At 49.1% G+C, this 27,859-nt stretch overlaps 1 protein-coding gene across 1 annotated transcript; it reads left to right on the plus strand.

The window, feature by feature from the left end:
• On the plus strand, positions 1-26,925 carry ADAMTS15 (ADAM metallopeptidase with thrombospondin type 1 motif 15). Its single transcript, XM_040483551.1, has 8 exons — positions 1-957; positions 12,849-12,981; positions 13,499-13,666; positions 13,900-14,183; positions 19,714-19,891; positions 20,933-21,114; positions 21,220-21,395; positions 23,376-26,925. The coding sequence occupies exons 1-8, from the start codon at positions 1-3 to the stop codon at positions 24,148-24,150; spliced, it is 2,853 nt and encodes a 950-aa protein (XP_040339485.1). The 3' UTR covers positions 24,151-26,925.
• Positions 26,926-27,859: the final 934 nt, after the last annotated feature.

The raw sequence follows: 27,859 nt of genomic DNA on the forward strand, positions 1-27,859 counted from the left end.
ATGCTTCTGCTGGGCATCTTAACCCTGGCTCTCGCCGGGGGACCCGCTGGCGGGGCAGAACCAGAGCAGGAGGTGGTGGTTCCCATTCGACTGGACCCGGACATCAATGGCCGCCACTACTACCGGAGGGGTCCCGAGGACTCCGGGCACCAGGGACTCATTTTTCAGATCACAGCATTTCAGGAGGACTTTTACCTACACTTAACTCCAGATGCTCAGTTCCTGGCGCCCGCCTTCGCCACTGAGCATCTGGGCGTCCCCCTCGCGGGACTCACCGGGAGCTCTGCAGACTTGCGACGTTGCTTCTACTCTGGGGACGTGAACGCCGAACCAGACTCCTTCGCTGCTGTGAGCCTGTGCGGGGGTCTACGAGGAGCTTTTGGCTACGGAGGCGCCGAGTATGTCATTAGCCCACTCCCTAACGCCAGCGCGCAGGCAGTGCAGCGCAACAGCCAGGGCGCACACCTCCTCCAGCGCCGGGGCGCCCCTGGCGGGCCACCCGGAGATCCCACCTCTCGCTGCGGGGTGGCCTCAGGCTGGAACCCCGCCATCCTGCGGGCGCTGGACCCTTATAAGCCGCGAGGGACCGGCTTAGGAGAGAGTCGCAGCCGGCGCAGGTCTGGGCGCGCCAAACGCTTCGTGTCTATCCCGCGGTTCGTGGAGACACTGGTGGTGGCAGACGAGTCAATGGTGAAGTTCCACGGCGCGGACTTGGAGCATTACTTGCTGACGCTGCTGGCCACAGCGGCGCGACTCTACCGCCATCCCAGCATCCTCAACCCCATCACCATCGTTGTGGTCAAGGTGCTACTTCTCGGAGACCGCGACGCCGGGCCCAAGGTCACGGGCAACGCGGCCTTGACGCTGCGCAACTTCTGCGCCTGGCAGAAGAAGCTGAATAAAGTGAGTGACAAACACCCAGAGTACTGGGACACAGCCATCCTCTTCACCAGGCAGGTGAGTTAGATGATCTGTCACCTCTTTGGACCCAGATAACCCCATTTTCTTAGGGTCACCGTCCTTAGCTCTCCAAATGCCCTTTGTGCCAATCAAGTGACCCCGGGTTAAAATTTTGTTGATCTCTCCCGTCTCCCACTTTGGTTCTAACAGGGACAGTCCGCTCCTGGGCTCCGTGGAGCTTCGGCTCACGTGCATCTGGATGCACGTGGGCTGTCGGAGGAGCGCCTGCTACTTCAGAAGGTGTTGGCCTGGCGTGGCCAATCAGCGCCTCCTAGATCAGGCGCGGAGGGGCCGGAACCCAGGAAGTTGCCGCCCCGGAGCCGCAGTGTGCCTCCAAGGCAGATAGGAGGCGCTCTGAGGATGGTGTTGGAGGGGTCGGGAAAGGTCCGCCCTTACTCAACCAGGGCGTCTAAATCCTTCCAGACAGCTCTTCTGAGGCTTCTTTTCTCTTCTTGTGAAACTGGAAGGTGATGCAAGCGTTCCAGTTCGGGGCCTGGCTACATTTCTTCTGGGTAACATGTTCAGTTATCCTCTGTCCTGGGCCTGGAAAACCTGGATTGGGACGAAGGGAATCAATTGGGATATTTTGTGGGTTGAAATGAAAAAGACAGACTCAAGTACTGGGAGCATTCCGTCCTTCTTTGCTGCTTCTCCTGTACCCTTGTGTGCTGGGCCTGCCTTCTATTTGAGGGGATTCCAGTCCATTCAGAGCAGGCCATCTAGTTCAAGCACCTGTTTGGAGGTTGGAGTTTCAAGTGGAGTTGCACTTGGAGCCGAGTTGGGTAAAATCTCTCAATTTTCCTATTTCCTTGTTGGCTGAGGGTGACCCATTTGCCCTGATGTATGTTATGGAGCAGAGCAGCAGAGGTTACTTATGACACTGATTCACTGAAACTTCTGATGACCACACTTGACTGTAGGGCTCCAGTTTCTGCCCCTGGCAGTGTGCAGGTGGTGTGAGCTTAGTAAAGAGCATCTGGAGACCCCAGGTGCAGGACTGGAAAGGTACTGAGTGTTGGGAATGGAAAGATGGTCAGATCACAGAAGCACCTCTGCTCTTTGCTATGGCTTTATGAAAATTTACATTCACAGGTATTGTGGTGACTGGGTACGTTGAAGATTTTGGATTCTTGAAATTTCTCAGATTCATGGGACTGGGACGAAGAGGGGCATCCAAGTGACCCGCTTCCTCTGATTTTGGGGCTTGCAACTTGAATTGGTGCCATGCTCTTGTTTTGTTATTGTCATAACCACGTCATTCTGGGAATGGCACAGAATCCTTGGTTACCCATGGGGCTCTCACTCTCCACTGTTTCCAAAGGCCACTCAGAGCTGCACTGGCACACACTGGGCTGGAGCTAAAGTCTTCCACACTAACCCATTTGGCACCGCCTGTCCCCTCCTGGAATTGAACTTCCTCTTTTCCCAGCCTTCTCCTCCCACCACCTGGTTCCTCTAGGGAGGTCTTTGGCCTGAGTCTGTTTCCTTGCACTCATTCTTCCAATTGAGGTCTGTAGAGCTGCCACTGCCCAGCCCCTGCACACACTGTCTGAGTCATGGGGAAACTGCAGAGGAGGTGGCTTCGACCTCTGCACACAGACCAACTCGGCAGTCAGATTGCTGGGGGGAGAAAGCAAAGGCCAAGAACAGGATATCTTAATGGGCAAAGCAGCTGTTGGCCCATCTGCTACCTGGGATGCCCCTGTGGAGGTCACTCAGTGCTTCTAACGTAACAGACCTCAGTCTCCACCGCTTTGTGGTTAGGTTGACTTTTGGAGCCAGCCCTAGAAAGAGGACTCCTGCTGGGAGTATGGGCCACATCATCAGAAGGATTCGCGTTTTAAAGAAGAAGCAATCAAGCAGCATGACAGCTTCTGTTTGTCAGTGGTGTCTAGACCCAGGGGCTATGCTAACCATGCATAATGGGTACAAGATGCATGGCCACTTGGGTCAGAAGCAGTGATGTGCAGGATGTGAATTTTGGAAGCTGTCCTTCTCTTAGGCTTCTAGAGGGTGAAGCCAGAAAGTGGGGAAGCTGTGTTGGCAGGACCAACATCCAGGTATGTGCTTAATGCTTTCGAGTAAACATCTCTGCCTCGCCTCCTTGCCAGCACAGACTCCAGGGCCTGCAGCATTCTCAGGGTCTTAGGAACTGCTCATTCCTGAATTCCCCTGGGGAAGGTACAGTATGTGGTGAGAACACGAGCCTGCAGCTGCTCTTTGTAGACAAGGCAGATGTGGTCTCTGGGAACCTGGAGGAGACTCCTGCTGCACTCCAACGCAAGAGAAACTTGTGTTTTACTTTGTAAGGTTTAGTAGTAATCCTTTAAGTCGGGTATGAACTTCCCTGATTATTGTAATGTTGGTGTAAGCAATGCTTTTTCAAACTAAAATGAGGATATATATATATATATATATATGTATATATATATATATATAGGATATGCAGTAGGATTGCATATCTATATATCTATATCTCTATCTATCTATCTATCTATATGTATTTACAGTTGACCCTTGAACATGGGTTTGAACTGCATGGGTCCACTTACAGGTGGACTTTTTCCAATACAGTATAGGACTCTAAATGGATTTTCTTTTATGATTTTCTTAATAACAATTTCTTTTCTCTAGCTTACTCTACTGTAAGAGTACAGCGTATAATACATATAGCATACAAAACGTGTGTTAATTGACTGTTACTGGTATGTTTTGGTCAACGCTAGGGTATTTGTAGTTAAGTTTTTAGGGAGCCAAAAGTTATGTGTGGATTTTCGACTGCAATGGGGGTCAGTGCCTCTAACCTTCATATTGTGCAAGGGTCAATTGTATATGGTTTGTTTGGATAACAAGTTTTTAGAAATATGCTTATTTTGTTAATCACCTTTGGTCTATAATGGATCTTGAACTGTCAGACATCTTTAGAGTCACCTATTCCTTGGTCCCCCCAGAAAATTCTGAAAAATGGCTAGTGACTCTGATAGCACACAGGAAGGAAGCAGGGAAGGGTCAGTCTCCATCAGACTGTACTTCCTCCTATGAGGAAGAGGCGAGACCAGCACCTGTAGAGCTCCAGGTGCCAGGTACCTGAAGGGGGAACAGTGGGAGCATTGGGACTGATGGGCACCGGAGCACCCCCGTTGACCCACTGTCAGAGTTGCTGTGCATGAAAACAAGTCTGGGCCCAGGCTATGGGGAGACGCTGCTGTCCTCTTGGCGGGCAGAGGGAGGGGTGTGGGGTGTTGAAATCAAAACACTGGAAAGACATGACCCAGGGAGGAGACTTTGCTGTGCGCAAAGGAGAAAAAAAGAATTGATCATACAACAAATATTTTGGCAATTTGAGGAGTTTTCTTAAAGATTCAGAGTAAGTTCATGGTCTTGGAGAAGGAGCGCACATTTGATTCTGCAAAGCAATCAGTCTCCAGACTCATAACAGCAGGGTGAGGTCAGCACGGGATTGGAACCAGGATCTGTGGAGAATTACAGCCAGTCTTTCTGGGTGGACATTCATTTCCGTGAGAAGACAAGTTTCAGTGGCTTCTTGTTGCCTTGGGCAGCAGGAATGAGGTATCTGGTGCTGGGGCTCAGTAGGACTGCATTTCTCTTGGTCTGCTCTCCCTTAACCTCCGATGCCTCTGCAATTTGGGTAACTTTGTGGCAGACTAGCTTTCGTGAATTTATTCTACATTTCAAAAGTGCTTACTGAGCAGCTGTTATTTCCAGGTACTGTCCTGGGCTGTGGGGGTACAGATATTACGATGTGGCCTCTAGCTCTCAGGAATTCACTGGATATCTGGGAGCCTGACAAGGAAATAGCTCATTACACAAGGGTGTGTTAAGTGCCATGGGGGAGGCATGAGCCCTCTGTTGGAAGTCCGGTGGGGGATTGTTCTTCTTGTGGCTAGAGCCAGGAAGGCCCTCTGAGGGAAGGGGACAAGGGACAGGTGGCAAGAAGGTATTGGGCTTGGGAGCTGGTGGTGATGGGAAAGGAAACTTGTTTCCTGTGTTGCAGGAGTCCCTCTTCTCCATTCCACCATCTGTTTTGCTATTTGTAACATTTTCTCCTTTGAACAGACTTTGTTTTTTAGGATTTGCAATTTGTGGTTTTTCTGCATGAGTATTCCTTCATTTACTTTATTTATTCTGTTGCACTTATTTTATTTTTATTATTATTTTTCAAATTTATTTATTTTGAGAGTAAGACTGACGAGTGGGGGAGGGGCAGAGAGAGAGAGAGACTCCCAAGCAGACTCCACACTGTCAACTCAGAGCCCCATGTGGGGCTCGAACTCATGAACCATGAGATAATGACCTGGGTGGAAGCTGTATGTTCAACCAACTGAGCTACCTGGGCGCCCCTATTCTGTTGCACTTAGTAGGACTGTATGCCGTTCCCTCCCCCTCTCCCCTCACCATTTTTTCTATGCTCTTGTTTCTCCTCTTTTGAGATTCTCCAGGGCAGGCTGCTTGCCATTGTTCTCTTCCCTTCTGTTTCCTTCATTCACCTTTCTGCCTCTTAGTCCCCAGCTTGGTGCTTACCTTGTTTTGGCCTTGAGTAGTACTATGTTTTATGGGGGCACATGCATGTATTCTATACTGTGTAGAGAGGAACAGCACTCTGGAGGCTCAGTTGAGATAGAGGCTAGTTCTTTCTATAATAAATGACTTGCCATATGGCAGTGAAATTTAGCATTCAATTAAAAAAAGGTAATAAGGGGCGCCTGGGTGGCTCAGTTGGTTAAGTGTCCGACTTTGGCTCAGGTCATGATCTCGCGGTTCGTGAGTTCAAGCCCTGCGTCAGGCTCTGTGCTGACGGCTCAGAGCCTGGAGCCTGTTTCAGATTCTGTGTCTCCCTCTCTCTCTGACCCTCCCCCGTTCATGCTCTGTCTCTCTCTGTCTCAAAAATAAATAAACGTTAAAAAAATAAAAAAAAATAAAATGATAACATGTGTTTTACACATATCTCCTAATACAATAAAGAGAGTTATAGTTTTGTCAGAATCTTTTGGAAGTTGGACCTTGGAAGATATTAGCAAAGAGGGGTACCTGTAGCTTTGGTATTTAAGAGTTTGTAAATCTTTATCACTGAATGGAAACTGAACACTACTTCTGGGAGGGAGGAGGGAGGAGGGAGGAAGGAGAATAGGAGAGGAAGGAGTGGAATATGGTTGCTCCCAGACTTGGAAGGTGATTGTTCTTCTCCCTCCTTCTTTTACTTATACCAAATAAGGAAGCCTATATTAATAATGGAGGATGGGGGAGGAAGTTTGGAGGAAGGAGTGTGCACCAGAATCTTTTTTTTTTTTAATTTAAATTCCAGTTTGTTCACATAGAGTGTAATATTAATTTCATGTATATGAGTTAGTGATTGAGCACTTCATACAACCCCTGGTGCTCATCATGAGTGCACTCATTAATCACCATCACCTATTTAACCCATCCCCCCACACATCTCCCCTCTGGTAACCATCCATTTGTTCTCTATAGTTAAGAGTCTGTTTCTTGGTTTGTGTCTCTCTTTTTGATTGTTTGTTTTGTTTCTTAAATTCCACATATGAGTGAAATGATACGGTATTTGTCTTTTTCTGACTTATTTCACTTAGCATAATATTCTCTAGCTCCAACCATGTCATAAATGGCAAGATTTCATTCCTTTTGATGGCTGAGTAATATTCCATTGTATGTATATACCACATCCTCTTTATCCATTCATCAGTTGATGGGCACTTGGGTTGTTTCCATAATCTGGCTTTTGTAGATAATGCTGCTATAAACATCAGGAGGAATGTGCACCAGAATCTTCTTCTTTCTTTTTCTTTAACGCTGGTTTAGACAGGAAGGCAAATGAGGTTTTCTCCCTCCTTTGGTCTTGCTGTCATCCTGTCTTTGAACTTCTTGGTAGATGTTTGTGCCACTCATGGTGCTTCCCCACACCTTGCCTTGATGCCTGGTCTTGGCTGTGTGGCACAATGGAAAGAACATGGACTTGGAGTCAGGCAGAGTTGAGTTTCAGTCCTGCCACTTGACTTTTAGCAATGGTCATTGAACGAATCAGCCACCTGGACTCCACTTTCCTTATCCATAGAAGGATAATGATGATGACAATGGTACTGAACTTAAAGGCATTATCAAGGATAAGTTACTGGGTATTCCAGAATAGGCACCTGTTGTCATCACTACCTTTGTGGTCTGTCAGTATGTTTGTTGTTGTTGAATAATTATCTACAGATCCTTTGCCAGAACTTACACTTGGGATGGCCCTGTTTTAAAGCATTCTGTCTCATTGTACTTGTAAGTACACTTAATACATGTCTGTTTTTGTGTGAAAACTATGGACTCAGCACATTCCACTGACTTGTAAACTCCTTTAAGCAAGGAGTGCTGATTTGTAGGGGCACATGAACCCCAATGTTTATAGCAGCACTATCAACAATAGCCAAATTATGGAAAGAGCCCAAATGTCCATCAACTGATGAATGGATAAAGAAGATGTGGTATATATACACAATGGAATACTACTCAGTGATGAAAAAGAATGAAATGTCACCATTTGCAACAGACATGGATAGAACTGGAGGGTATTATGCTAAGTGAAATAAGTCAGTCAGAAAAAGACAGATATTGGGGGTGCCTGGGTGGCTCAGTCAGTTAAGCAGCTGACTTCAGCTCAAGCCATGATCTTCAGTTTGTGAGTTCAAGCCTGCATTGGGCTCTGTGCTGACAGCTCGGAGCCTGGGGCCTGCTTCAGATTCTGTATATCCCTCTCTGTGTCCTCCTCATTCTCTGTCTCTGTCTCTCTCTCTCAAAAATAAATAAACATTAAAAAATTAAAAAAAGAAAAAGAAATCTTATGTTTTCATTCGTATGTGGAATTTGAGAAACTTAACGGACCCCAGGGGAAGGGATGGAGAATTATTTTAAAAAAATAAATGAATCTAAAAAATAAATAAATGAATCTAAAAAAAAAAAAAGACTTTTGTGTCTTTGTAGCCCCTCCAGTGGGCCGTGCATGCTGCCGTTGTTCAGTATGTGTTCACGGGAGGAAGACACTGATACTAGTGAAAGGAGTGTGTGTAGCTCTGGGTGCTTAGGTAGCTCACCTCCCTTCCTGGGGATCATTAACTCAGCGTTTTCAGCTGTCAGGCTGCAGGGTTGGGAGGGGTCAGGTTCTTCTGGCACTTCGTGTTGGCTCTTTGCCATCAGCTTTTGCCCTGGAGAAAGGAGAGGCCCCAGCAGGGAGCCAGCAGACAGGGTGCACAGGAGGGACGGGGTCAGTGTGTCAGTGCAGGTGTGGGGCAAGGAGCCAGGAGCTTGCTCAACCAGGAAAGGGGTGCAGGCGCTGCTCTAATAGCACTCTTGGCAGTCAGTCCTGTCATTCCCCTCTCCCCAGGCCTCTCCCTCTTCAGTGGCCAACCTGTGCTTTGGGGGCTGAGGGTATGGGCTAGAAAGTCTTGCCATCTTGAGATTCCCCAGCCCCTTCATCTCTGGAAGCAGTACTGATGTGAGGGAAGCATTCAGCTCTCAGGCGGCACTTCTGGATTTCAGTGTTCACTCTGCCCTTCCCTTCCTGTCTGACCTTGGGCTCACTGATCCTGGGCTAGTAACTTACCTTCTCTGAGCCTCCTATGTAAAATGGGGCCTGACAATGGCATCTCCCTCATAAAGCTATTGTACAGATTTAAGAACTAATACAGGAAAGCTCTTAGAACAGTGTCTGGCACCTGGTAGCAGCTCAGTGTCAGCTATTAACATTGTATTCGATATGTATCCTCTCTTGAACTGATGATTTCCAGAAAAAGCTTGGTTTTCCTGCATGCTTTGGATTTCTCTTATTCTTGTCTTAGTTACCTTGGTCTCCCACTGTAACACCATTTTGTACATCTTGAGGAATTAATATTCTAGCGAAACCCACTCTGCTGATAGATGTTTCCAGAGTGGGTTCTCTTCTTCACCAGGCATCCCTAGTCCCATTGCCCAGACACCCAGAATTGCTATTTTTTCCCCTTCTTGTAGCAAAGCAAGGCCCTCCCATGCTTAGGGATTACAAACAGAGGTAGATTTGGGGTTGGATGAGGAAATACAGAGATGCACGCCAGAGATTCAGATGGGAAACAAGTTAAAGGCACAATATTAATCCAAGCACTGGGTGGTTTTCAACAGTACTTATGCTATCCTAACTAGAGTGCTGTGGTTCAGACCAAAGACCCCTGCTGGCCTTGGTGTCAAAAGGGTTCAGTAGCTCATTCTTTAGTTAATAGCTGTATGGCTTTGGGTGAGTTCATGGAGCTTCAGTTTCCTCATCTACAGAGTGAGAGGTTGACTCCCAAGTTGTGTGAGTACAATACTTGGAAGCTGCGGTGTGGCCATGAATATAAGCACTGGCCCACATGCTTACAAGTTCATAATGAGTAGGAAGTTGGCTGCATGAGAACACATATCTTCTGCTGCATTAAAAAAACAGTTAATGTGCTTGATTTTTGTGGGTCCTCCACCCCGTACTGCTGGAAAATATAAGCATCTCAGTATGTGGCTGGGGAAATGAGAGGAGGTGGGAAGGAAGGCCACGAGGAGTTGTGGTGAGGCGTGGAGGGAGTGGGCATGGTAAATGTGGATTGGGCAGTGGATTGGGCCACTGCAAGGTGCTTGCTTTCAAGTCATGGCTCTCCAATCCTAAATTATTTTATGAAAAAGTACAGTGAGAAAACAATAACCTGGGAAGACCAGGGTCTTGGCCAAGATGATTCTTGGGTCATCTGGAACAGCAGCTGTAGCTTCAAGGAGAAATGGCAAATTACCAGAAATAGTGAGGCAGGTAGGGGCTGGGTGGGAAGTGCCTCCACCCTCCAGGCAGAAGGAACCAGAACAGTTTCTATTTCTGGAGACAAGGGCCTGAGCTGAAGAGGTTAAGGCAATTTGAGTGCATCTGAGTTCATTCCAGAAGGGTGGAGACATTCAGTGCCACAAATGAGGCACTACTGAGCCCTGCACACCCGCCTGTAGGCGTTCAAAGAACTAAGATCCAGCAATTCTTCATTTGAGTCCCTGGCTGGGGGAAGAGGGCCAGGCAGAGCCCCTGACCCCAAACAGCTGCATCTTCCCACAATGAAGACACTGGTTACTGCAAGCCTGCTGCTCTCAGCTACACCCTGACCCTCAGGAAATCTGCCGGCTCCTTCCTTGTTCCTCTTGTTTGATCCAGGGAAACCGGGATTTCTTGATGGAAAGAACAGGTTGCTCCTGGCCAGGAAGGGTCTGCAGCTGCATGTCTATGCTCCAGAGAGAATCCACCCTCCCCGAGAAGAATGGAGGCCTTTTTTTTTTGGCTTTAAGGACCTTCCAGCGGCAGAGGTGGGCTGCTGGGCAGTGGAGCTCCAGTGGCTGCTTAGACCCCAGTCTGAGCTGTCAGTCTGGTCTCACCATTTCTGCTGAGCAGAGCAGCAGATGGGATTCTGAATGTCCACATGGGTGACCTTCACTTTTCTGGGAGTTCCTTTCATGGATTAGTAGACAAGATCATCCTTAGGGTTCTTTCCATTCTAGAAGTTTATCATTGTGTGTGTTCCTTTCATAACCTACAGGGCCAGAAGGGGCTGAGCACCCTGGGATCAGGGAAGGAGCAGAGGAGACTGAGGCTTGAGGAGAGAAGTGACCTGCCCCAAAACACACATCTACTTAGTGGTGGGGCCAGGGCCAGAGTCTAGGCTTTTCCATTCTTGTTCCCATGCCTTTTCTCTTACACAAAGCCCGCAGTGAGTGTGCATGGTGGCCCCAGGATGGTGTCATGTTTGTCCTACAGGCTCTCCCTATGGGCTGTGACCACTAGACGAGAATTTTCAGAGACCCCTGCCTTAGTGGGGAGGCTGTACTATAGTGTCTAGGGATGAATGGGCCCAGCCCCCTCCCCCTTCCATGCCTCTGTGCAAACCTCTGTTCTTTCCTTCTTTGTCCCCTGCCTTCTTCTCCCTCCCTTCTCAAGCTGATCCGTGTGACCCCGCCCTGTTCCTCAGCAGTTGTGTTCCTTAAACTGCTTGTCAGGTGAACTTCCCCTCCCAGGTTTTGATAGCAGTTCTCTTCTAGGTCTCAGAACTCTGAAGGAAGGAGAACTTTCTGGAAGAGTGAGCCTTTGGAAAGGGAAGAGTACTTGGAAGAGAGGGAGTTTGAGGTTCACCCTGAAGGGTTCCAAGAAATGGCAGACATGCCACATGTGAGCCCAGGACAGCAGATCAAGGCCAGGCGTCCACCGCTCATGGTTGACCTGTGTATTCTGGAGTCTGATTACCCTCCCAGTTCTTTGGCCAGAGTTAACGCTCATTAGGAGGTGTGACTATCACCTGACCATGGGAAGTCAAGTTTGACTGCTCAGGTGGTAAACTTTGGAAGGCTCTGGATTAAATTTTGCTGATTTTCTGTACTAAGACCACTTTTCCTCCTATGCCTCCTGGCCCCACTAACTCTGCTGCCCAGCTGTTCCCCACCATCAGCATGTGCATGCACATGCATGTGCATAGAGCCCTAAAGAGAAATAAGATTGAGAACAGCTCTGGGTGTGTTTATGTGAATGCCTTGGCTACCACGGAGAACACACACCACTCTTTCTCCTGGGAATTCACTTAGGAGCTGCTGACCAGTCAGCTGTGACATGGTGCAAAGAATGCTGGTAACCAGTCGTACAGACCCCAGTGCACATCTCCGCTCTGTGACCTGGGCCTCTCTGAGCGTCAGCTTCCTTGTCTGTGGAAGGTGATAATAGCAGTCATTCTTCCAGTGGGATGTTGTGAGGATTAAGTAAGGTCATGCACGTCAAGTACACACACGATGTCAGCATTTAATAAATCATCACCATGATTAACTGTGAGCATGGGCCTCAGTTTTCACCTTTGACAAATAGGTATAATGATGTATCTGCCTCCTAACACTCTCTGGGGGATTAAAATGAGATGATACATGTAATAGTTTCTTGTAAACTGTGAATGAAGACAAGGATGTAATGGAAAGAATACCGGTATCACTGATTCAACAGTGTCTTCTCTATTGTGATTAAGTATCTTGTCCTGTTTCCAACTCCTGGGCTCTTAAGATATGTAGGTACATTGATGGCTCAATAAGTTTATTACGATATCCACCCCAGAAGTGCTTCCCATCAGGGTTGTTGCAGGAAGTCCTAGTTTCTGATGCAGGTTTCAGTACAAAAAAGAGGGACTGTCTTCGGTGGCAGTTCATTTATTTTTTGTTCCTAGCAGTCGCTGAGCCAGTGGTCCCTTTGAACTTCTGTAGCCAGTTGAGCTATGTCTGGATAGGAGACTGTATCTGCCTCATTCTGCCTCCTCCCAATTCAAGGAAGCCAAATCTCTGGCTTGGGCGGGTCCTTGGCCCATGACACTTTGGCTGAGAATCTGAGCTTAATTCACGGTTGTCCAGTCACTCCGCAAGGACTGAGACTGCTCAGAGCTGACTCTGGATGAGGAACACACTTGCCTTCCACTCCCACCTGCCTCAGTTATCCATGAATGGAACCTCACCCAGCTGTAGGAGTCGCCATTTTCTGGTTCGGAAGTCTGTCTCTATATAAAGCAATGACCTTGTAGTTTAATTTTGTACCTCCTAATTTCCTCCCACAGGATCTCTATGAGTAGGATTTGGGCACAATCTTCTCAGTGAGCCATAAGGCTTTCTTCCTGATGCTTCCTCCCTCAGTCTGGGTTGATTCTATGTGTAGCCCTGCAACCCTCTGAGAGAAAGGACCTGTCTAGGAAGGTGCTGGACTTCGTTAGACTGGGAGTTGGGATGAGCTGAGCATCCCATAGGATACCTTTCTTTCCTCCAGGCTCCTTCTGTACCCCATCCTAATTTCTGCCTGGCTTCTTGCTTCTTCCCCACCCTGGCAGGACCTGTGTGGGGCCACCACCTGTGACACGCTGGGCATGGCTGATGTGGGCACTATGTGCGACCCCAAGAGAAGTTGTTCTGTGATCGAGGATGATGGGCTTCCATCAGCCTTCACCACTGCCCATGAGCTGGGTAAGGTTGGAGGGTACTCTTGGGTACGGGGAGGAGAGCTCCACTCTGGGGTCCTTTTGGGTTTGCCCTGGGTGCTTTGGTCAGGGGGTAGACATCTGTCTTTGCTTCCTCATGTCCTGAAGCTTTAGGGATCCTTTCTTAGGGTCAGAGTCTGCCTTAGCAATCGCTTGGTTTTATTTTTTCTGATTGCCCCAGCCCAGTAGGCCAGCAATATTGTCTGACTCAGCAGTCAGAGTATCTCATCAATTAAGCATGAAGGGTAGAATATATTAGATAACACTGCTGCTCTCATTGAGCCCACAGCCTGATGGACAGGACAGAGAACACAAGAACACTATCTTAACATTTGCAAAGTAGTCAGTCTATCACTAGGTAGAAATGACCAGCCTGAAAATTGCTGACATGGGCTCTCTAGCTTCCTCAGCTGAACCGCCCTCCCCTCCCCTCCGCCCTGCTGCTTTAAAATTGCATAGCCCACATCCTTCTGCCCTCTGAGTCCTCTTGCCTCACCCCACAGGCCACGTGTTCAACATGCCCCATGACAATGTGAAAGTGTGTGAGGAGGTGTTTGGGAAACTCCGAGCCAACCACATGATGTCCCCAACACTCATCCAGATTGACCGTGCCAACCCCTGGTCAGCCTGCAGTGCTGCTATCGTCACCGACTTCCTGGACAGTGGGCATGGTAAGCCAGGGTGACAGAGGAGGGACTTCGGGGTTGTCACTGGAGTGACTGCTCACTACCTCTCTGCACCTGTCCTCTGTTACCTAAGGTGTGCATGAGCCCAAAGAGTTGGGTTCTCAAGGGAGTCCATTCCACTGGCTCTTGCTTCAATGTCTCCCTATCATTCAGACTCACGGTTAGCTGAGCTCACCTTTCTCAACTCATCTTTGATGAATGTCCTTGGCTCCCTGTAGGTGACTGCCTCCTGGATCAACCCAGCAAGCCCATCTCCCTGCCTGAGGACCTACCGGGTGCCAGCTACAGCCTGAGCCAGCAGTGTGAGCTTGCCTTTGGTGTGGGCTCGAAGCCCTGTCCCTACATGCAGTACTGCACCAAACTGTGGTGCACTGGCAAGGCGAAGGGGCAGATGGTGTGCCAGACCCGCCACTTCCCCTGGGCAGATGGCACCAGCTGTGGCGAGGGCAAGTTCTGCCTCAAGGGGACCTGTGTGGAGAGACACAACCTCCATAAGTATAGGGTGAGTGTGCTGGAGCTGAGCGGGAGGCAGGGGGTGGACTCGGAGGCCTCCAGCGGGAACAGGTTTGCTGTGTAGCCATAATTGTGTCACATTGCTGCACTGTGCCTCCATTTACCTGTCTGTGGTCCTATCCCCTTCTTGACTCTAAGCCTGGAGGCAAGAGATATGGTAGGTCAGAGAACTTGGTGAGGCCTTAGACATGTGAGGAAAGTCTTTCATGTGGAATAAGGGGGCCCAGCCCTGAGTTCTGTGCCTCATCCTACCTGGGGAGGAGTGAGCACTGAACCCAAAGCCAATCACTAGATATTTGGCATTCCTCACTTGTTGGCTCCTTCCAGCCTCCCCTTATCAGCTATTTCTTTTTCTTATGATAATGATGACTAAATTTATTGAGCACTCACTCTAAATTCTTTATTTAAACTTTTTAATGTTTATTTTATTTTTGAGAGAGAGAGAGGGAGAGGTAGAGAGACAGACAGACAGACTGTGGGTGGGGGAGGGGCAGAAAGAGAGGGAAACACAGAATCTGAAGCAGGCTCCAGGCTCTGGGCTGTCAGCACAGAGCCCAACACAGGGCTCGAACCTGTGAACTGCAAGATCATGACCTGAGCCGAAGTCAGACACTCAACTGACTGAGCCACCCAGGTGCCCCTATCATCTATTTCTGAGTGTGTTCTGTTTCCAGGGAGCTCTGGGCCAGAGGTGAACCAGGCTCAGAACTGAAAGGAAACAGACCTTTGGGCAAGCTTCAGTAATTTGCTACATTCCAAACCAAGTTTCTGTCGTGATTGTTTTTTGAAGCTAAGACATAACTGAGCAAAAGTTATTTTTTTCATGGTAAAAAGAATAACAGTTGATTAAGAACAAGTTTTGAACCCCACATATTCTCTGAATATAATAAAAACTTTATATTCTTCTGGTCTGGGGGTGGGGTCACAAAGGGATTGGGACTTTGTCGGACAGGAATAAGCAGTCCGTCCTCTTTCTGGATCCTGGAGATGATGGTCCCTTCCCCATCCTTGTCTTGGATGCAGAGGGCCTTGCCTTGGGGTTTTATGTACAGGGGGGCAATATAATACAAAAGCATTTGCCAGCACTTTATCAGTTGCCCTGAGCTGGGTTTGGTACACAATTATGTAAAATATTGTTCTATGTTTTGGGAACATATATTTAATTAAGCCTTTGGCCATTTATTAGGCATCATCCCACTGTATTCAGAGAACTATGTGAGGTACTGTGTGGTGGTCAGTGAAAGAAATAAAACATGGGTTGTGTCTCAGTGGGCTCACAGTCTAGTGGCGAAGCTAGAAATGTCACTGTAATCCAAGACCCAGAGGGGCATGTATTCAGTGTTAAGATAGAAGTGTGAAAACGTGTCATGGGGGAATAAGGAATGAGAGATTAATGATGACTGGGGGGGGGTCTGAAAAAACTTTGGCAAGGAGGTTGGATTTGGAGAGGGACTTGAGGAATGAGTAGGGTCTCAACAGGCAGAGATGGAGCAAAGTCAGGGAGGTGGGGCAAGCTGGAGGGGTGGACAGGCCAGAGCTATATGGGAAACATCTTTGGGGGTGTGGTTTGGGACTAGTCTGGGGTTGCCTTGACCACCAGAAGGTCCCGAGGACAGGCCAGCCATGGCCAGCTCCTTCTCTTGGGAAGAGGAGTCTGGAGGATAAAGATGTTGCCCAAGAGGATACTGGATATAGGAAATGTGATCTGAGAAGACAGTATTTCCACATGCTTTCTGGAATTCTCAGTCCATCAACAGCAACATCCACCATATCCTCAGTCTCTTTTCTGGACATTCCCTTCACCACCCTGGCCCTTCACAAAGGACACTGCCCTAATCAGCCTAGGTCAAAGCACAAAGCTTATCTTACTGATCACACAGCCCCAGTGCTGCCCTGGGATCTCATTTGCAAGAATCACACTCTGACTACCAAGGCCCTGTTGTCCAGCCCTCTAGTTTTGGACTCCAGCAATTCTTCAGTCCCACCTGCTCTTCCTGTGCCCTCACCAACCTCCTTCTTGAGCTGCAATTCCGTGGTCCATTGTTAAAATCACTCCTTCATGTCCACTCGTGGCTCCCATGCCCCTGCCTCTCTCTGTCGTACTCGCTAGGATAAACCACTGTCCTGGTGGAATCCAACTGTCACTCAACTGTGCAGGTGGAGGTGAGTGCGGCTGGAGAAAGACATGGAACCATGCTCAGTGGGTTCAGCTTAAACTAATGGCCTGACAACTTAGGGGGGCCTGCAATGCTGCTCAGGAGTCATATGGTATTTTATTTCCTTTACTGCATTCGTCCTCCCAACATCCTACACGATTATGTCACACCTTCGCCTCTCTCTGCCATTACCAACCCTTTCTCTTCATTTCCACTTTTGCCAGTAGCCTTTCTTCCCATCTCATTAATAAAAAAACAAGCAATCAAGTAATCAGAAGAGAACTTCCACCAACTCCCACCGCCACATCCACTGTCTGTCCTGCTTCTATGCTTGTAATCTCTACCTTTCCTCCTTTGCTATGGATGAGCTGCCCACATTCTCATATGGGGCCTGGCGGTGCAGTGCTTTGTGCTTAGGATAGTATCCCCTCTATTCAAGGAAAATGCTCCATAAATTCTTCCATCTCTCTCCTGCAGTGTCAGATTTCCCCTCTCTTGAGTTGAATCATTTCTATCAGGATACAAACTTGCTATAATTCCTCCCATCTTAAATAAAACTTCTCCTGATCCTACTTCCTCTCCATAAATCAAAATCTATCTCTCTGACTCCCTTTACCACAAAGTTCCTGGAAAGAGTGGTATGAAATTTCTCTCTCCAGTTCCTGTCTTGCCATTTTTCTCTGGAGTCCATTCCAATCTGGCTTTCAGTCCCACTATTCCTCTAAAAATAACTCTAACTAAGGTCGCCAAATGGCCTCTACACTGCTTAAGGCAGTGATTGATTACCATCCTCATATTGTCTGACCTGTTAGCAACATTTGACACAGCTGATCACTCTCTTCCCTGGGAACACAGGCTCGGGTCTTGGTTTCCCTTCTCCCTACTGGCTGCCCCTTCTGGTCCCCTTCACTGGCTCTTCCTCATATTCTTGTTTTTCCATGTTGGCATTCCAGCTTTCAGTCCTTAGCTCTCCTCACTATCCACACTGCCTTCTTAGGTGATTCATTTAGGCCAATGGCTTTAAGTACCATTTACACTGATACATTGAAGACTCCCAGATGTGTATCTCCAGCTCAGACCTCTGTCCTGAACTACAGACTCACATGCCTCACTGAATCTTGATTTCTCCATTCAGATAAGCATCCTAAACATAACATCTGTAAAACCAAGCTCCTGATCATCTGTCCTGAACTTGCTTTGGCAACTCCATCTTCCCGTTGCTCATGCCAACCCTCTGTTCTCTCACACCCGCCCATCTACTATTTCAGCAATTCCTGTTGATTCTATCTTCAAAATAGATGCAGAATTGAACTATTTTTCCCACCTTATCTGCTTCCACCCTGTGCCAAGCTACTGTCAACTCCCCCTTGGATTCTTGCTCTTGGCACCCTAGCTGATCTCCTTGCTGCTGGTCTTACACCTCACAGACTGTTCCCAACATAGCGGCCAGAGGGATCCTTTAAAATGTAAGTCAGGTCATGCCACATGCTCAGAACCCTTCAGGGACTTTACTCTGTGTGCTCTGGACAAGTGAGTCCTCTATCTGCCTTCATCTCCTGTTTCTCTTGCTCATGTGATGCTGGGGCACTCCAGGCCCGTCCCTCCTTAGGGTCTTTGCGTTGCTCCCTCTGCCTAGAATGCTCTTTCCCTCCTATCTGCACAACTCCCTCCTGTACTTCCTTCAGGCATCTGCACCACCGTCACCTCTGCAGTGAAGTCTCCATGACCCCCTGTAATGGAGAGCAGCCCACCTCGCCAAGGCCTTCACCGCTCTCTCCCCAGTGCCTGCATTTAACCGCTTCTGACACTATATGCCCAGGCCTATTTTTATTGTCTATCTTCCCCTGCTGAGATGCAGTCATTTTCAGGGCAGGGATTTGATGCACACAGCGTTGACATGGAGTAAGAACTCAATAGGTATTTGGTGAATGAATGGCACATGGCAGGAGTGTTTCCTGTGAGATGAATGTTTTCTGTAGGAACAGGGTGGAAAAAGTGATGCAAGTTTAAAAACAACAATGACACAACAGCATCATCTCAGAAGCTGCAGAGACAGTGTTAAGTACTGAAGGAAAACTGGAGAAAATGAGGTGTATACACAGACTCTTCAGTTTATTAGTGGTCATGTCAGGCCTTTGAGAGAGCAGCTTCCCAGGTGTGATGGGGACAAAACCCATATTACAAGGCACCGAGGAGGGAGGAGGTGGAAGGAGCGAATGTAGAGACTCTTAGCAAGTGAAAGGCCAGGAGGAGGTGGGGCTAACAGCAAGTAATTCTTTCACTGGATGAGAGACATGTTGACTCAGTGAAGCAAAAGCTATCGGACAGAAGGGCAGATAGAATAACTATGCTGCATGTATGCCTAAGTTAAAGTATTTAGATTACATGCAGCCAGTTCCTGATTAGCTCCATGCAGGTTAGTCACTTTGGATGATGTATGAGAGCATTTTAATCCCTGGCTTGTACAACTAGGCCGCTTCCTTTGTTGCCCAACTGATGTGTGTTCAGGGGATGAAAACTCGCTTTACTGGCATCCTAAGAAAAACAATAATGAAGACTATACCGTTTCTCTCCCCTCTCCACCCTCTTGAAAAATGAAACAACACTGCATGGTTCACCCTGAAGCCAAACAAAGTTTTGGGATTGCTTTGTAGTCTCCTATCTTCATTTCCTCTGAGCACAAATGTTAGAACCTCTTGCAGCGAAACTTTCTCAATTTCAGCCCGATTGAGCTTAAGATCTGCTTAAGTCTGGTTTGGAGAGGAGTCTGGATTATGGATCATTTATAAATAAAAATATTCAAGTATCTATGGCAGCAAGGTTTTCTGGCAAGACTGGGGGCCCGCCCCTGCCTTAGATTTAGAGACTCTTTTCAATACGCTAAGAGTAGGTAAGGAGAAACCCATCTTGCTCGGTGGCAAACACAGTGCTAGGAATTTTCACACACAATGTATCATTTAAATCTGTCTGATCTCACACCTGAGTATTACTGGTCCCATTTTTGCTAATGAAGCACCTTAAATTTAAGGAGGTTTCACCCCTTGCTCAAGACCACCCATGTGGTGAGGGCAGAGATGATGACAGAACTTGGCTATCTGACCCCATAGCCCAAAGGGGCTTGTCTTCTGAGTGGCCTCATTTATAACTGGGTGCAGTTGGCATTTGCTACTGACCAGGTTGAAGTGTTCTGTGGGCGCTGTGTGGACCCTGACCATTTGCTTGTCATTTTCCCCGTATGATCCACAGTGGACTTCATTCCAGTGGGACGGGATGGAATGGTGGGGGCTGTACCCGTGTAGCTGTTCTGCAGGCTCCCGGTGTGCATCCGGCCGCTGCAGGAGTATGACGGACTCTTTCTCATAGGTGGACGGTTCCTGGGCCAAATGGGAGCCCTACGGCCCCTGCTCACGCACCTGCGGGGGGGGCGTGCAGCTGGCCCGGAGGCAGTGCAGCAACCCCACCCCTGCCAATGGGGGCAAATACTGCGAGGGGGTGAGGGTGAAATACCGATCCTGCAACCTGGAGCCCTGCCCCAGCTCAGGTGAGGAGGGGAGGGCAGTGTTGGCCTGTGCCCAGGGACATCGAGGCTGGAGGGCACCCCTCCCTCATCCTCCACACTCTGGATACTTCATGGCTGCAGATTGACAGCAGTCAAGATTCTATCCCCTAGGACAAAGTCTGGAAGTGCAGAGGAGCAGCTTCCTCTTGGGATCATTTCTTCCCCACTCCCCTTGGGCGGGGGTGTTTTCTTCCCCCTACTTAGGCTGGGGGGCTAAGTGGCCCAAGAGAGTGACACACTAGATGTCCTCTTAGTTAATTAAGTCTCGCAAGCCCATCACTCATAAGCAGGGACTCTTTATCCAGGGTCCATGAGCTTGGAGGGGAGAAAATTACATCTCTATTTTTACTAGCCTTTTTAAATTTAAAATTTATCATTCCCTTCAGTGAGTAGTTTAGTATAGTTTTTACTAATCTTTCTATCTAAAATTATTATTTCTTTTAATTAGCAAACTGCAATGCTAGTGGCACTACCCGCGACTTTGTCCGCAGTAGAGATCTTGGATATGTTCATATGACATTTCAGTTATTGCCATTTCTAAGAATGCCATTTCTTCTCATCACTACTTGAAAATGACGGTGGTTATTAGACTCATTATTGAATCTTGTTATGTATTGGGCTAACAAGGAGCACACATATCACAAATATGTTTTGATATATATTGATAGTTGTATATCAGTATAGTTAGTATTATTTGTCATTGATGTAATTTATTTTATTCATGTCATAACATTCTGAAAATAGTTTCAGAAGACTCCTGAAGGATTGTGTAGCCCCAAACTGTTTAGGGTGTCTGTTATGGAGGGAATTGAAGGCGGCCCATTGCTTGGGGGTTGTGTGATTGGCTGTGACCTGCATCCTTTGGTCCTAGCCTGCTTTAGTTCTTTGAGAAGGGATGAGGATAACTCAGATGAGGGTAAGAGGTGTTGAAGGCCACAGGTGCTGAGCACCCTGGGGAGGAGGGCTCTCTCTCCCCCATCACTCCTCCCTTTAGCTTCCTGCCTGTGCTTCCTCCCTCCTCAGCTTCCGGCAAGAGCTTCCGGGAGGAGCAGTGTGAGGCTTTCAATGGCTACAACCATAGCACCAACCGGCTCACTCTTGCCGTGGCATGGGTGCCCAAGTACTCAGGTGTTTCTCCCCGGGACAAGTGCAAGCTCATCTGCCGAGCCAATGGCACCGGCTACTTCTATGTGTTGGCACCCAAGGTGAGTGAGCATGGGGCAGGAGACCAAAGCAGAGACAAAGTCTTTGGGATGCATCTGGCTGAACTGCCCTTCTTTCCTTTTCTCCCTTTCCTGGGGGCACTGCAGGTGGTGGATGGTACACCATGTACTCCTGACTCCACCTCGGTCTGTGTCCAAGGCAAGTGCATCAAGGCTGGCTGTGATGGGAACCTGGGCTCCAAGAAGAAATTCGACAAGTGTGGGGTGTGTGGGGGCGACAATAAGAGCTGTAAGAAGGTGACAGGCCTCTTCACCAAGCCCATGTGAGTTCTGGGTCCTGGAGCAGGGGGAGGAGGGCTGAGTGGCGCTGCCCCCAGGTGGTGGAAACTTGGGTTAGACTGGGGTAAATGGGCTGTGCCCTTGGTGTAGGGGCCACTCAGACTCTTCTGGGAGTATGATATTCAGCCAGCCAGCCAGGCAATTGACAGAGATGAATGCTTGAGGAGTCCACCACTGAAAAGGAGATGATATTTAGGGAGATGGCAGAGAAACATTAGAGTCTATCTAGAGTTCTAGAGTAAGACTGGCCAGTGTTCAGATCTCAGTTACCCATTTTCTGGATGATCTTGAACATGTGACAACATCTCTGGAATTCTGGATTTCCTCACTTGTATAGTGGGCCTGACATGAATATATTTCCTATTGTGCTATTGTGAAGATTAAGGGTGTTACTCTAAGTAAACTGCTCAGTGTAGTACTTGGTGCATAATAAATGCCCACCAAATGTTCATGATGATGATCACAAAACACAAAACATGCCTGGGGACAAAATGTGACAGCCTGCCCATCTCCCAGAGCCTGAGGCCCTGGCCTCAGGGATGAGATTGAGGTGAGAATGGCAATAAATGGCAAAGTGAGTGGCTAGGACTGATCGAGTCCCTCTTCCTGGGAGATGTGTACAGGGTCAGCTGAAGAAATGTCTCTAAGCCTCTTCTATTCCCACCTCCAGAGCCCGGCTTTCTGAAGTCCAGCAGGTTCCCTTTTATTTTCAGGGGGAATGTGCTCCTTTGGAAAGTCCTGCCTCAGGTTCTGGAAGGAGCTGGAGCAAGCAGAGTCCCTGAGGTCTCAGTTGAGCAAGGCTATGGTTGGCTCTGAAAACTTGGGAGGCCAGGTGCTAGAAAGGCCTAGATGGCTGTCCAGGAGCCTCAGCTGCCTCTTCTGGACACAGTGCCCTCTGCTGGGCCTGTAGGTGGGCAAGTTTTCTGGGAACAGGTGGCACTGCAGGTGGGTGGTGTTCACAGGGATCTGCAGGGGGTGACCAAGTGGAGAATTAAAGGTAAACACCCCCAGACTTGCTTCACTGGCTAAATGGCAGGCACTCCTTTCATGGACTAGTGGAGCTGGAAGGAGCCTTAGATATCATCTAGTTTGACCCCCTCACTGTATGGGTGAGGACCCTGGAACCCAGAGAGACTGATTTGTCTGAGCCACCAAGGAGGTGGTGTCCAAGCCAGGGCTTCATCTGGGTGCCCGACTCCAGGGCCAGTGTGTCTCATTACGTCTAGCCCCAGCCTTGGGCTCAGGGACTGAAGCCTTGTCTTCTGTTCCTCCTCCACCTCCTCCTCCTTCTCACAGTTAGTATATATTGAGTGCTTACTGGATGGTAGGCACTGTGCCATAGGCTCTAGGTGCTTTAATGAGGTATGTGTGATTATGATCTCCATTTCACAGATGAGGCAACTGACAAGCTAAGTGACTTATCCCAGGCCAACAGCTAAGCCAGTGATAGGGATGGGTCTGGCTCCAAAACCTGTGCTTTACTCCTGCCCTAGAATTCATCACCATGTAGGGGTGTCTGGGTGGCTCAGTCGGGGAAGCATCCGACTCTTGATCTCAGCTCAGGTCATGATCTCTCATGGTTTGTGAGATTGAGCCCCACGTTGGGCTTTGTGCTGACAGTTTGGAGCCTGCTTGGGATTCTCTCTCTTTTTGCCCCCAAAATAAAGACATATGAAAAAAATTTAAAATAAAAGAATTCACCACAGTATAAATATCCTGAATAAAAAAGGCCACAGGGTGGTACAGCCAGTGTATGTAGCTTCAGATGATGTGGTAACAATCCGAGGTACTGCCTTCCAGTTTGTGTGCCCCCCCTGACCTTCCGTGCTGTGGTTGAGCAGTCTCTGCCATCTTGGTGACCTCCTGCAGGGGTTGTGAAAGGGGCATCAGCTATGACTTTAGAGGGGGATGAGGGCATTATGTCCAGGCAGGTGTCTAATGTATGATCCCCTTTCTCACCACAGGCATGGCTACAATTTTGTGGTGGCCATCCCTGCGGGTGCCTCGAGTATCGACATCCGCCAGCGTGGCTACAAGGGGCTGATTGGAGATGACAACTACCTGGCCCTGAAGAATAGCCAGGGAAAGTACCTGCTCAATGGGCACTTCGTGGTGTCGGCCGTGGAGCGGGACCTGGTGGTGAAGGGCAGCCTACTGCGCTATAGTGGCACGGGGACTGCGGTGGAGAGCCTGCAGGCCTCCCGGCCCATCCTGGAGCCCCTGACCGTGGAGGTCCTCTCTGTGGGCAAGATGACGCCACCCCGGGTCCGCTACTCCTTCTATCTGCCCAAGGAGCCTCGGGAAGACAAAGCCTCTCACCCCAAGGACCCCCGGGGCCCCTCTGTGCTCCACAACAGTGTCCTCAGCCTCTCCAATCAGGTGGAGCAGCAGGGCGACAGGCCCCCTGCACGCTGGGTGGCAGGCAGCTGGGGGCCTTGCTCTGCAAGCTGTGGCAGTGGCCTGCAGAAGCGGGCGGTCGACTGTCGTGGTCCCCCAGGGCTGCATGTGGCGTCTGCCTGTGATGCAGCCTATCGGCCGGTGGAAACGAGAGTCTGTGGGGAGCCCTGCCCGACCTGGGAGCTGGGTGCCTGGTCGCCTTGCTCCAAGAGCTGCGGCCGGGGATTTAAGAGGCGTCCACTCAAGTGTTTGGGCCCTGGAGGGCGGCTGCTGGCTCGGGACCAGTGCAACCTGCGCCGGAAGCCCCAGGAGCTGGACTTCTGTATCTTGAGGCCATGCTGAATAGGACTGTCCTTTTCTCCTTCTTACTCTCTGCCCAATTGGTGCTGCCAGTGTTCTGACCAGCTGGAGCCATGGGCAGAGGGCAGTGGCTGGGGGTCCATGCCATGACGTCACCCACTTCCAGGGACAAGGACCAGGGACAGGGGTGAGAGGTCCCCTCCTCCTCCCTGGCCTCGGTGGGGGAAGCCAAGTGACTAATGCACAGTCTACCTCACGCCGGGCTCCTCCAGGGCCCAGTCTCTGGGAGAGGCTGAGAGGTGCGGGCACTGGGTAGAGGCGCCGGGGCCCGGTTTCCAAGGGACCTGGAGGATGGGCACCTCCCAGGAAGAACTTCAGGGACCTTGGCCCCCATCAGGGAGGCCACAGGCTGCTGGAAGAGCCATGGCCCAGCAGCTTAGCACCCTCAGGTGGCCCCGGGGGGCTCTAAGCCGTTTCTGAAGAGGCAGGTTTTTATGGTGCTGTCAGCCCACCTTTTCTTTCTGACTGACAAGGACTGAATAATGAAAAATGGCTGCGGTGGGCAAAAACTGGTGGGAGAGTGGGATTAGGTATAACTGGAGCCTGGACCACCCCTTTTGGGAAGAGGTATATGTGTAGCGGGAGTCTGGAGGTTTCTCATCGGTTTTCTACTCCTGGCCCTCCCTCAAGAGCCACCCACCTCTTCTCACTGTGTTGTCTATGACATCAGGCTGGTGGGAGGGCTTCCAAGTACATGCCCTCTGACACATTGCATATAGATATAGGAAGCCAATAGGGAGCCTACTGCCTTCTTCAAGAGGGATCTGACCATTAAAATAAGATACAAGGGATGATGGATTCTGTGGTAAAGCACGGAGTTTGAAGAGTGACGTAGGGGGTTCTGTATCACTGGTGGCTGGGCTTGAACTTATGGCGCACAACACCCTGGGATGGGGAGGAGGAGGCCCCAGTTCAGATGGCTTCTTCCTCCAGAGAGGCAGGTATAAATAGGGCTGCTACCTTAGCTCTGTGTTGCCTCAGAGAACCTTCAGAGTGGCCATGGTCTTGTCCCCACTAAGAAGGGCGTGGGAAATGCACAGAGGGCTAGGTGCTGAACATCCACATGCCTGCAGGTTGGTTTTCATCTGGCCAGCTACATATGGTCTGGCTTTGGGCACATCACATGACATTGCAGTTGGATAGTGGGGTTCACTGTTTGCTACCTCAGGCTATGCTCTCTGGGAACCAACATTTGTCCCTCCCCAGGGACAGTGGTGACCCTGGTGCTTCCAGCAGACCTGGCTGTTGTCCTCCATAGACTGAGCTGCCCAGACACAAAGATGATTGTATGGTGCATTGTGTCCTGCTCCTCATAGCCCAGCCAACCACCCACTGGTGTTCCAAATATGAAGACAGGATCTCTCTCCTCAAGTGCCTTGGGGACAGGTTTCAGGTGACACCAAGAATCAATAATCTGACCCAGAAGCCCTTGGCAGCCACAATGGGAACTCTTGTCTATCCTGGAAACATGTTGGGGATATAGATACCAGGGTGTTTCCTATAGCTCCACATGGGAAGATGTTTTGGAGTTAGCAGTCTTTGGTTAAGCAGGGTATTTCTTGAAGGTGCAGCTGCTCCAGCATGTACATGGGAGATTCTGCTTCTGAGTCAGGTAATATATACTGGACTTTAGCAAGGTGACATCAGAGCAAGTATCTTCCCTGGGAAAGGGGTTCATTCCTTTTATTTGGCATCCCCTAATAGCCAGAACCCACAAACCAGCCATCCAGGCAAGCCTCTGGGATGGTTTTCCAAATTCCAGCCTAACCCCAGGCTGAGCCCTCGAACAGCGCTCCCCCAGAGGGGCCGAGGGCATGTGGATTTCTGAGGCAGGGCTGCAGTCACTTCTGAAGACTGAAGTGAGGAGGAATCTTCCCCCCTGCATGGGTGAACACTGTGGGGCTGCAGCATCAAAGGGAACCCAGGGCTCTAGGGCAGATGTGGACCCCCACTAGCCGACGATAGCACTGCACCCTGTGCTTGGTGCACCCATCCTTGGTGAGGAGGTGGTGGCACAGGGGCTGTGCAGAATGGGCAGGGGAATGGGGTGGGAGGGAAGGGAGCTGCCATCAGTGGGGGTGACTGGCCCCCTAGCAGAGCAGCTTTACAAATTATTTCAAGGAGGGACAACCTATCTTGTTCCTGACACAAGCTGGGTCTCAGTGCTTTTTTCTGTTGTGATGTCTTTCTTCTTCCTTTTTTTTTTCTTTTTAAAATAAGTATGACCAAGACAACTTGGGAGGTTTGTCTTATCCTTGACCATTTTGCTAATCCAACCATGCTCTCCAAGGCTGAGCAGAGACAAGCCTCAAGGTATAGGTTTCTGGTGATGGGATTAAAAAAAAAAAATTAAGGTGGTATCTCATGTCTGTGGAAGAGGAGGGAGATTCTGTGGGCTCCAGAAACTTCTTCCATGGGGTGTGAACCTGTAAGGATCTGGGCTCTGGAGCCCCCTGCCTCCTCTGCCCTTTGTGTGCACTGACTAGAGGAGTCCAACCTTGTGAACCTTGCTGTGCTGGAGTAGAGGGCTGGGTGAGCTGGGGGGCTTGGTTGTTCCCAGCCCGGGAGTTGGCTCCCAAAGGCACTAGACACTGTCACTTACAGAGTCCCCTTTGTGTTTGGTTCTTTTGCATTCCACGTGCTGCAGAAGGATGGAAGGACCTGGGTACTGGCTAGGCTGTGTATACTGTGTATACATGGGAGCTGGCTGCTGCAGGGACAACAGCCTGCTCCTAATAAAGTTGTAAGTATTTAAAATCTGTGTCCTGCTTCTGTGATTTCATCTTATCCATGCATAGATCCCCCTGTATCTGCTGTGAACACACACGATGCACCAGCCATGGGAATAGGGGCTATGATAGTCACAACAGTGACTAGGACAGGCACAGTCTCTGTCCTGTGCAGCCCCCAGGCTAGCTGGGGAGGCAGAGTGAACAGTTGGGAAGCAAAGATCCAGAATAATGACAGATGAGGTAGGTGCAAAGAAGAGATGAACTGATGCTAAGAAAGAGAACTTGCATCTGGGTGTGTGTGGTGTGTGGGGTAGAGTGCCCAGGGAAAGCCTGGCAGAGGATGGGGTTTAGGGGCATTCTGTGATTAGCATCTAAGTGTCAGACAGCATTCAGAGTCTGTCTCTACTAAATAGACCCTCACTTAGTATACATGCCAAACTTGGGCCCTCAAATATTAATAATATTAATAACATTGCAATATTGCAATAATATTGCATATTATATTATGCAATTATATAATTGCATATTATATATATGCAAATATATTATATTATTGCAATCATATTGCAATAATAATGCAAATATTGAAACACACAACCCTTTTGAGAAGAGGATGGAAGCCTTTCAGCAGACGAGCAGCATGCTGGGACTTGGTGACTGGAAGGACCAGGTGTGCAGGAGGGTCTGAGAGAAGGCTTGTGAGGCAGGACTGTGGTGAGGGGAGCAAGGCACAAAGGAAGGCCGGAGGGTCCCTCATGTGGGGTTTCCCAGACCCCTGAGGGCCCTACTAAGTCTCCTGAGGGAAAGTTCCATTGTGTTTGAAGACTATTTCCCTCTTCCTTATTTGGTTTTGGTCTGACAATGTTAAATATACAGGCGGGGGACTGGTGTGACCCATTTTATTTTTATTTTTTTATTTTTTATTTAAAAAAAATTTTTTTTTCAATGTTTATTTATTT

The sequence above is a fragment of the Herpailurus yagouaroundi genome, unplaced genomic scaffold (assembly GCF_014898765.1).
Source record: "Herpailurus yagouaroundi ecotype Mexico unplaced genomic scaffold, PumYag 161, whole genome shotgun sequence".
In the NCBI taxonomy this organism is placed as follows: domain Eukaryota; kingdom Metazoa; phylum Chordata; class Mammalia; order Carnivora; family Felidae; genus Herpailurus; species Herpailurus yagouaroundi.